Here is a 10,403-nt window from a genome sequence, read left to right as displayed (position 1 = left end):
TGTTTGGACTCTCATTCTGACGGCACCCATTCACTGCAGAGGTTGATTGCTCATTGGTGAGCAAGTGATGTAATGCTACATTTCTCCAAATCTGTTCAGATGAAGAAACAAACTCATCTACATCTTGAATGGCCTGAGGCTGAGTAAATGTTAAGCAAATGTTCTTTTTTTGGGGGGTAAATTATTCTTTTAAGTAATTCCTTTAATTCATTCCTTTTGTCTGATCAAAATAAAATGTCCTTCTTGTATCAATTACGTTTATGTATCTAATTCCACTATCCATCTTCCTTCAGGCCTCCAAATCCCATAGAGTTTTTAGCGGCATTCTTACTGAAGAACAAGTCCCAGTTTGAGGAACGAAATTAAAGACGCAGTGTGTGTGGAAGATGCACAGGGTGGAAGATTTAGGATTACAGTTTTTTGTTTTATGTATTTTTTTGTGAATTTAAATGTAATGGTGTCTCTCTTCAAACTGTTTGTTTGCCAACATTAATGTAGTTTTTTAAGCTCTAATAAAATGTTCAAGCAGCCATATGTTTCACTGGTGTGGATTTTCTTTATTTGGTAATTAATAAGGCAGCTAAAATTGACACTAAATTGGCTTGGCATGTACAAAAATCCAGCTCAGGAACAATCCTTCATTCCCATTTATTTGCTTGATATTTTAATATTACACGACACCTAGCATTGTGCATGACAATAACAAACAAAACCGAGAGAGGAAAACAATTCCTTTTAACTGTGAACATATAAAAACAATTCAAATTTTAATCTGTAGTAAATATAATTTCTTTCTTCAGTATAAAGATTAAACGCTCTCAGCATATGCAAAATACTCCTAAACCGCTCAAAGCACATCTGTTTCTCAAGCAGCCGTAATCACCATGTCCATGAAAGGTCTCTGTATTCATAAAGCAGTATAAAAACGTGTGATAGCAATGGTTTGTTTCCATTCAGGTAACAGCTGATAAAAAAGGAACACATTTATAAAGCCGAGAGCCGATCATCTTACAGAGAATGATTCTCGGCGCTATATACGACCAACACGTTTTCAATTAGTTTGAGAAAATTCATACTAAGATTATAGATGCCTTTTTACATTGAATATGATGTGGAAAAACAGCATGAATACATTGCTATTGACCTGAAAGTCTGTAAACTAGAGTAAAAGAATTCAGTTTCTGTCCTTGTGTCTCTGTAATGTATTGTACCTCCAGTGCACTAGTTCTCGGCTGCAATTTCAATGGCACAGAAAAACCACAAAGCAAGGCACCAACAACTTCTAAGAGCTGGCATACCTGATATGGGTCTAGAAGAAATCCTAGATAACCGTTCCCAGTGTACTTCATTTAAAATTTGACAGTGCCTGTGACATTGTCAGCAAACAGTTTGTAGACCAAATGTAAACCAAAGACTTTGTCAAATTCGTAAACTGATACTTGCAAATGTGCATTTCAATTAAAATCTCCAAACACAAAAATTACATCAGTGACCAGGATTTTGGCATGTCGTTCCAGGACTAGGGCTGGGCGATACAGCTTAGGAAATATTAAATATATCATACATTTTTAAATTATATTTTACAGCCATTTGACATTATTCGTTTTATATCTTGGTGTTTATGTATTTGGGTAACACTTTACAATACGATTTGTTAGCATTAGTTAACATGAACTAAAAATGAAAAAGACTTCTAAAGCATTTATTAATATTAGCTAATGTTAATTTAAACATTTACTGATACATTATTCAAATCAAAAGTCGCCTCTGTTCATATTAATTAATGGACCTGAGCTAACATGACAGGTTGGTAACTGCTCCGTTTTAGCCATCCATAAAATGTTAACGTGTTTAATCTTAGGTTTGGTTTCTCATCTTCTGCAACTAAAATGCAACGTTGTGAATGACATAAAAATCTGATATCGCCAGCAAAATTATTGTGAATATTAGATATATCACCCAGCCCTATGTAGGTCCAACAAATATGTTGATTTAGGATCACATCCCGTTTGCCGACATCATGATAAACCTACGTTATACACTTTCATGAGCCTTCCACAATATTAGGGATTCTAAAAACGAAAGTATGCAGGAAAAACTCTATTTGTGTGATTAGTTTATTATGCTGTAAGTAACCACTGGCAAGCTTACAGCACTCACACTGCTGTATGCAGGCCATATATACAGGCTTCTGTCTCACCACTGAAACTAGCAGCAATCTTTTCATCACTTCATAAGTCGTATTTATGAAAAAGGACCCTTCACTGACACTGGTCGGGATGCCAAAAAGTCATTTACCTTCTCAGTAAGTATAAAAAAAAAAAAAAGGTAAACCTACTGTATATTCTAAAGAGCTGATGTGCAGCTTCTCAATAAAAAACTAAATGCCAATGCAAAGATGTATGACAACACAGAACTGAAATCGGTTTGCTTGTTTTGATACATTTCACACCTTCATTCACTCACTCAGATTCATGAGAAATAAAAACGTTTGAATCTCACTGAAGCATAATGACTGTGTTCTGATAAAGTCCTTCATGTGTCAGTGGGTTTCTGTCAGATGTAGTATTGGTGGGCTGCCAGGCTGTCCATGAAGGGCCGTACCAGATTGTCTGTGGAGAAGTAGAAGACCAGGCCGAAGGTGATGGAGATGGGCAGAGCCGGCAGAGCCTTCTTGAAAATGGCCAGCAGGAGGAGCGTCAGGCACAGTCCCTGCAAAGCAACCACAATATCAGCAACAACAACCCTAAATCAAACTCTTAGGCTCTGCTCCAAAACCTAGCGAGCTTTCTACTGCCCCACTAAGACATCATCCACTCATTTGGAACATTCAACATACAGTAGCTAGCAATAAAAATACATAGCAAACAATTATTGTTTACAACAGTCAATGTTTAATTAAACTATTATTATCAATATCTTTAGTACTGAATTAAATATAAATATTACAACAAAAAAAACAATATGAGTAAAAACATTTTTATATTTAATAAATATAAAAGTATAGGTTTTATAATAATATAATATAACAATATATAAGAGGTACTTAAAAGTATGTACTTGTAACAATGCATTTTGGGATTTCCTTTTATTATAGATGTTTATATGTGACCGTGGAGCACAAAACCAGTCTTAAGTAGCATGGGTATATTTGTAGCAATAGCCAACAACACAGTGTATGGGTCAAAATGATTGATTTTTCTTTTATGCCAAAAATCATTTGGATATTAAGTAAAGATCATGTTCCATGAAGATATTTTGTAAATTTCCTACTGTAAATATATCAAAACTTCATTTTTGATTAGTAATATGCATTGCTTCATTTGGACAACTTTAAAGGCGATTTTCTCAATATTTAGATTTTTTTTGCACCCTCAGATTCCAGATTTTCAAATAGTTGTATCTCAAATATTGTCCTATCATAACAAACCATACATCAATCGAAAGCTTATTTATTTATTTATTTATTCAATTTTTAAAAATTGACCCTTATGACTGGTTTTGTGGTCCAGGGTCACATATTTGTTTTTTCTTCTTTTTCTATAGAAATTAAAGTTAACTAGTTATGTAATGACTTGTAATAATGTGTCTACTGAAGTCAAGTTTCTGTCACTCTTTTCAACTTTTTAAATGCAAATCTAAAAAATGGCAGTGCATAGTAACTCTTGAACAGATGAAAGCCATTTAATATTATAGTTCATATCTGACACCAATTTGTCCATACAGTTGTACTACACTACCGTTTTCTACAAATATATTAAACTGCACAACTGTTTTCAACATTGATAATAATAAGAAACGTTTCTTAAGCAGCAAATCAGCATGTTAGAATGATTTCTGAAGGATCATGTGACACTGAAGACTGGTGTAATGATGCTGAAAATTCACAGGAATAAATTACATTTTAAAATATATTTGAATATAAAAAAGCCATTTTCAATTGATACATTTCCCAAATAAATTCAGACTCGGCAAGCATAATAGACTTTAAACATTAAAAAACATCTCTATTAGTGAATGTTAGTCTGTACATGACGGATCTTAAAGGCTAGTTGAGACACTCACGATGAGAATGGCCACGAAACAGGCCAGTGTGGTGTTCCAGTCTCCTCCGGTGGTGGCCGCCTTTCCCACCAGCACACTGTAGAAGATGAAATCACCAAGACCTAGCTTCACCCCTCCTGTGAGAAAGCCAACCAACAGGCATTTCAGCATATGACACTAGAATGAAAATAGTCAAACCTGTTTGTTAAGTTTGCTTTGATTGCCCGAGGCATTTTTAACTAGTTCACCTCATTGTGCCTTAATTACATGCTTTGTAAGTGAAGTACTGTAAGCAAAGAACATGATCTGTATCACACTGAGGCTGTAGTCACAGAAACCACTTACGGTCTTCCTCAAGGTCCTCTTCTGCTGAATACCGACGCCTCCCTCCCTGAGTCGCATCATCCTCTGACTCCACCCCTTCCTGTGCTAAAGCTCCGCCCTCATTCCGCTGCCTTTCATCAGCTGAGAGGACAACAACAGCTTATTCACCAATATCTAGGTTACAAGGTATTAGATTCCACTTTCCACACAAAGCATTTCAAGGTCTTGGAAAAAAGTACTAAAAAGCACTAGTAAAGTGCAGCTCACCGGAATCTGGATTACTAGAATCAGCCATGCCAACCATCCAAACCATGGCAGCTGAGAAAGAGAAAATGTATTAGTGCATGACCCATCTTGACTGGACTTAAAGTGGTTAAACTAGCTGATTACAAATGTGGTGATGCAAACTAGTGTCATTTTTAGACAATCCCAATTGTTGTGAGTCTGTATGCTGTATGTTCTTGGTTTCATTTTTCAAGACATACATGAATATATGAGTGCAGGGAAAATTGGCTCGTTTCTTTCTTGCGCCGTCTCTACCAGCATCCTCAACGGGCCTTTCGGACAAAGCACCGCTATCAGATCTGGAAAATAAACACACAAACCGTGAAACAATCATGTGCACTAATCCCACAGATATGAGCATTTTCAGTGATTTTGCCATTTCTGTGCCACTACAAAAAATTTTAGAAAATTATGTTCTGTACCTTTAAGAACTGAATTTTTAACATTAAACAAGTTAAAGGGATAGTCCATCCAAAAATGAAAATCCTGTCATAATTTACTCATGTCGGTCCAAACCTTTAAGCGTTTCTTTCTTCTGCAGAACATAAAAGATATTTTGAGAAATGTCTGCAACCACTGGTGAAAAAATACAATGGAAGTCAATGGGAACTTAAACTGTTAGCAACATTCTTCCCAGTATTATTTCATGTTCCACATAAGACAGAAAGTCAAAGAAATTTGGAACAAGGGTGATTACAGATTAAATAATTACAGAATATTAATTTTAGGCCTGATTAACCCCTTAAAGAAATAACAATCCTTATTTTAAATGTGAATGAGAGTCACAGTATAGGAAGTGACAGAGAAGTTGAAGAACAAATGCAGAAGCAGATGGTTTGTGGTCTGTCAATCAATCTTCTGGCACCGTACCATATATCGAGATGGCTCCCAGTATGACCCATGCTGACCATTCGGGCAGGTATTTGATGAAGATGAGGGCCATGAGGGCACTGATGACAATAAGGTACGCCTGCTGCAGCCGCAACGGCCCTTTCCAGTGGATGCAGATCATTCCCACGACGCCGAAATTCCAGATGATCATCACTAACGTTGGGTAGTCCATAGCCACGTTATACGTCTTGAACACCTCGCTGGAAAGGAAAGGGTTTGACAAAAGTTAGGAACTACAACTACTTATAAATAAGGAACTAAATTAGGAATAAAGATGATTTAAAGGGGTCATATTATGAAGTGTTTGATTCATCATCATCAATCGATCTAGTTTGATTCATTTCTGCTAATCAATTCATTTACATAATCACTCAAAATTGTTCATGGAACTCTGTCATATTACATTCTTTAAAATATTGCTGCTTATTACCACGTACTGTTATATTACTCCATAAAAAATGATTAGATATCATTATTTCGTTTGCTCATTTAGTGTAAAAAAAAAAAAAAAAAGCCACTTTCTGAACCACATTTTTGCAATCAACAAAAATCACTCTTCTAAGCCATTTAAAGGGACAGTTCACCCAAAAATGAAAATTCTGTCATTAATTACTCATGTTCATGTTGTGCATGCATCGTGATACTCTCCAAAATGGTGCTAGGGTGCAAAGGAGAAGAATTGTTGAATAAAGTTGTTAATTTTGTTTTCTTTGCGCACAAAAACTATTTTTGCAGCTTCATAAAATTATGTTTAAACCCCTGATGTCACATGGACAGTTTTACTGATGTTCTTATTACGTTTCTGGATCTGGGAACATTTCAGTTGCGTTGCTGTCTATGGGAGGGTTAGAAAGCTCTCGGATTTCATCAAAAATATCTTAATTTGTGTTGCAAAGATGAACGAAGGTCTTACGGGTTTGGAACGACATGAGGGTGAGTAATTAATGACAGAATTTTCATTTTTGGGTGAACTATCCTTTTAAGAGCAAGTAGATAAATATTAGGATAGCATCAAAAGGTAGGACTCATTATTAGTTTGCTCAAAAATTACATTGTGATTATTAATCACGACTGATCTCATTTTTACTTTTTTTCTTGTTTATTTGACCTCACCTGGTTTCCTTATTTGTTATATTTATCACATACATTAACACAATCTCTACATTATGAAAACTGGTAAAACCAAGAAGCTTCTCTCAAATGCTAAAACCCAAAAAAAGTTAAATTCCCAATATTAATTCCAATAATTGCAAATTGTGTATTTTCTATTCAAAAAGAACAAAAAACAATATTGCAGGTGATTATGCTTAATTATTTGAGAGAACCACAAATCGTGATCACAATTGAAATCAATGACGCAGTCTTCTCGAAAGGCTAAAAGTATGAAGATATCATGATTTCAGCTATATCATCCAGCGCTGACACATCCATCCAGTAGCAGTATTACAAGAAAGCGAAGCTCAGCAGAATCTCACCCCAGATACATGAAGCTGAACCAGAAGAGCAACATCAGTGAAGACAGAATCAGCCAGCCGTGAATGAACTGCACACACACAGAAAAACACCTCTCAGAAAATACAGCAAGGATTTTTATAACAAGACGGGAGTAGTTTAGTTATAGTGTTATAATCATAAAGTCACAGTCAAACCACAGAACTCTATAGTGTTGTAGTAATAAAGAGGATCTCACTTTATAGCAGCGATACTTATAAAGCACCACCAGTATTATCGTCATGACCACAATCACACTGATCATGACCATGGTGTTGAGGAGCGAATTCAAGAGCCTCTGACCGACGGAGTTCGGATCTTCTTCGAACGGAGTGTAGATGCTGCAAAACACACACAAACCATACATTTTTGCTTCTTTGTAAAGGATTGATTCAAATAAGAAAACACTGTTATCATTCATTCACCCTCAAATCTGTTGGCTGTTACTTTTTATGACACATCCTACATTGCAAAGCAATATGATAACAATATTATAGAAAGCAAATTCTTCACATTTTATAATACTGAAAAAATTATATTAAAAACATAATATTAAAAACAAAAAGGTAAATGAAGGGGGAAAAAAATGATTTTTTTTTTGAAAAACTGTAATATTAAAAACAATATTTAAAACAACAATAACATTTTTTTTTTCAAAGGTGGTAGTAAAGACTGATTATATATACATATATATACATATATATATATACATGTATATATATATACACGTATATATACACTGCCGTTCAAAAGTTTGGGATCAGTAAGACTTGTAATGTTTTTTAAAGGAGTCTCTTATGCTCATCAAGGCTGCATTTATTTGATCAAAAATACAGAAAAAAACAGTAATCTTGCAAAATGTTATTACAATATAAAATAATGGTTTCTATTTGAATATACTTTAAAGTCTAATTTATTTCTGTGATGCAAAGCTGAATTTCCATCAGCCATTAATCCAGTATAAAGTGACACTGAAGACTGGAGTAATGATGCTGAAAATTCAGCTTTGCATCACAGGAATAAATTAGATTTTAATGTATACTAAAATAGAAAAACGTTATTTTATATTGTAATAATATTTCACAATATTACATTTGTTTCCTTATATCTTGTGAAATCCCCTTTTGAAACGCAGTTTCATGGAAATATATAAGTTTAGAATGACATGAGGATGAATAATGAATGACAGAATTGTTTTTTATTTTTGGCTTAACTCTGAGGTAACAAAGCGCGTACAGCCGCTGTGAGGTCTTCTCCGTGTAGAAGCTGACAGACTTGATTGTTGCCACCACCACCACCATGCAGAGCGTGACGGGGATGAAGAGCATGATGACGTGCTTAGCGCCGTATTTGAGGGTCAGCTCCTCTTCCTCTCCGTCAGGAGTGGATGCTCGCTCTCGCTCCACCGGCCCTGGCTCGTCCAAACCTGAGCTGACCGGCCGCCGCTGCGGGAATTACAGGCGAGGACGATAAAAATGGGATTTGTCGATGCAAAGTAACAACTCTGTATTAGCACACGTCAAGCTTAGTTCTTTCAAAAGAGAGGAAGGAGAATTCATGTCCACTTACCCGTTTGGTGTCTGTTTCCTGGGGCAGAGACATATCATGATCTTGGTTGTACGAGGGGATGGTTGGGCTTTCGCACTGGACCAGAGCGGACCTCTCGTTGTAAGAGTCCTCTTCACTGTCTGAAGTATTCATGAAGAGAAGGTGACAGAAGCCAAACGCCCAGAGCTGCAACAAACGCATCACGCCAGATCAACATAAATGCAGCCTTTACCAAAAAGCATGATGGAAAACCATAAAGTAGCTTACATATGTAAAATTAAGAGTTGGCTCAATAATTCATTTGCATCACCACTCAACACTTATCAAGGAAGTCTCTGTGCGACATTTTACATGCTTTAAAATGGTGTAATAAGAACATATGCAAGTAAATATTGCTGTTAATTATTATTATGAATGGTTATATTTATCCATAAATATGATTGTGTTTAGTATATGCCTTAATTTTCCACTGCATTTGACAAAAAAATATAGCATTACAGAAGAAAATCAATTTATAACATCCATCTGTGTGGGTTATATTTCCATATACACTTCCATTATGATATTACCATCTGACATTGTATTATAATAGTACCACAGTTCTTCTGTAAGTGGATTAGATTAAAACACACACAAAAAAACGTCTATCTTTATAAAAGAATAATAATCTCTGGGACAAATACGCGCGTTTTCCCGCAGTTATAATGAGTGTAATACACCCCTGCTCTTACTCATGATACTGTCATATTCCAATAATGTTCCACAAAACCCAGATCAAAGCATTTATCATGCTCCATGACTGCCCAGCATCTCCTAATGTGTCTGGAAAACCAGTTCCTCCCCGCGTCGAAAGTAAAACCACATCTGATGAAGTGCACAGATGAGAAGACTGAAATACCTTCAAATGTGACCGTATTCACATGAATGAGCAGCGATATTTGCAGCAGGACTCCGTCAAAACATCGCGAACTCCAAAGCGGAAGTGATCCCGATCAGCTGATCCCCGCGTGACGCTCGAGCGCGTGACGTCAGCTGACCACATGTCACGGCGACAAATCATCATTTACTCTTATTCTGAATTTTTGTCTAAATTTAAAATCCCAATCATTCCTAAAGAATATGCTGTAGTTATGGATGCTGTCCCCTCTGGTTTAAAAATGCTTTGTAAAAATACATGTCCCCAATCTTCTCTGCAGTCTTTTGATCCTGTTGACACTGCTGTTGGTCGAGTTTGTTTTTCTTCTTCCTCTGTTAAACACAATAATCGACAGGTTCGGGCCCTTTTTCAAAGGGATGTTGTCTCTAGACCTCCTATTGTAACTTTCTGGAATAGCTGTGTTGATGGTTTGATATGGCATAAAATCTGGAAATGACCTCATAAATATTTAATCACAAATAAAGTAAAATAAATTTCTTTCAAACTCATTTATAAATATTACCTCAGTAACTTTTTCCTTGTAAACAGATTTAACTGTGATATTGATACACTTCCATAAGGAATATTATTTGATTAATTTATTACTTTTGCTGGCAAAGTTTAGTATACATAAATGCAAGTACGGCAATTATAAACCATTGTTTCTCATTTTGAAATCAGAAGTTAAATAATACCTAAAATCAATTTACAATTTGATAAACAAGAAAGCTGTTAAGTGTATTAATGCATGTAAACATTTCCATGTTTTTATGTAATTTATTTATTTTTTATTTTCTCTTTATTTCATTGTAATTTTGTATCTCTTTTTCTTTGTGTTCACCCACTGGTTACTGTAAAGTGTTGAATTTGAGTGATTAAAAAAAAAAAAAAAAAAAAAAAAAAA

The 10,403-nt window shown here is 35.4% G+C and overlaps 2 protein-coding genes across 3 annotated transcripts in view; one reads left to right on the top strand and one right to left on the bottom strand.

Moving 5' to 3' along the window:
* LOC107675704 (protein dpy-30 homolog) overlaps positions 1-1,685 on the top strand; it is a 3,063-nt gene extending 1,378 nt beyond the window's left edge. For both annotated transcript variants that reach the window (XM_016470127.1, XM_016470121.1), the window contains exon 5: positions 294-1,685. In XM_016470127.1, the coding sequence (XP_016325613.1) occupies positions 294-366 (73 nt within the window). In that variant the 3' untranslated portion in view covers positions 367-1,685. The remainder of the gene's footprint in view (positions 1-293) is intronic.
* Positions 1,686-1,767: 82 nt separating this feature from the next.
* On the bottom strand, positions 1,768-9,590 carry psen2 (presenilin 2). Its single transcript, XM_016470113.1, has 11 exons — positions 9,482-9,590; positions 8,605-8,769; positions 8,272-8,480; positions 7,235-7,376; positions 7,020-7,087; positions 5,524-5,744; positions 4,854-4,952; positions 4,636-4,686; positions 4,390-4,509; positions 4,066-4,181; positions 1,768-2,712 (listed from the first exon to the last, which is right to left on the bottom strand). Exons 2-11 carry the CDS (start codon positions 8,734-8,736, stop codon positions 2,557-2,559), a joined length of 1,314 nt encoding a protein of 437 aa, XP_016325599.1. The 5' UTR covers positions 8,737-8,769; positions 9,482-9,590; the 3' UTR covers positions 1,768-2,556.
* Between the last annotated feature and the right edge of the window lie 813 nt (positions 9,591-10,403).

Source organism: Sinocyclocheilus anshuiensis, unplaced genomic scaffold, assembly GCF_001515605.1.
Source record: "Sinocyclocheilus anshuiensis isolate Anshui unplaced genomic scaffold, SAMN03320099.WGS_v1.1 scaffold469, whole genome shotgun sequence".
Classification (NCBI taxonomy): Eukaryota; Metazoa; Chordata; class Actinopteri; order Cypriniformes; family Cyprinidae; genus Sinocyclocheilus; species Sinocyclocheilus anshuiensis.
This window is presented reverse-complemented; position numbering and strand designations above follow the sequence as displayed.

Excerpts from the sequence above, each read along its gene's own strand:
- psen2 (XM_016470113.1), bottom strand. The coding sequence starts at position 8,736 with ATGAATACTTCAGACAGTGAAGAGGACTCTTACAACGAGAGGTCCGCT. Across the intron at positions 7,088-7,234 it reads ATAAGTATCGCTGCTATAAA|TTCATTCACGGCTGGCTGAT; the intron begins GTGAGATCCTCT and ends GTGTGTGTGCAG. Across the intron at positions 2,713-4,065 it reads GTTTCGTGGCCATTCTCATC|GGACTGTGCCTGACGCTCCT; the intron begins GTGAGTGTCTCA and ends GTTGCTTTGCAG.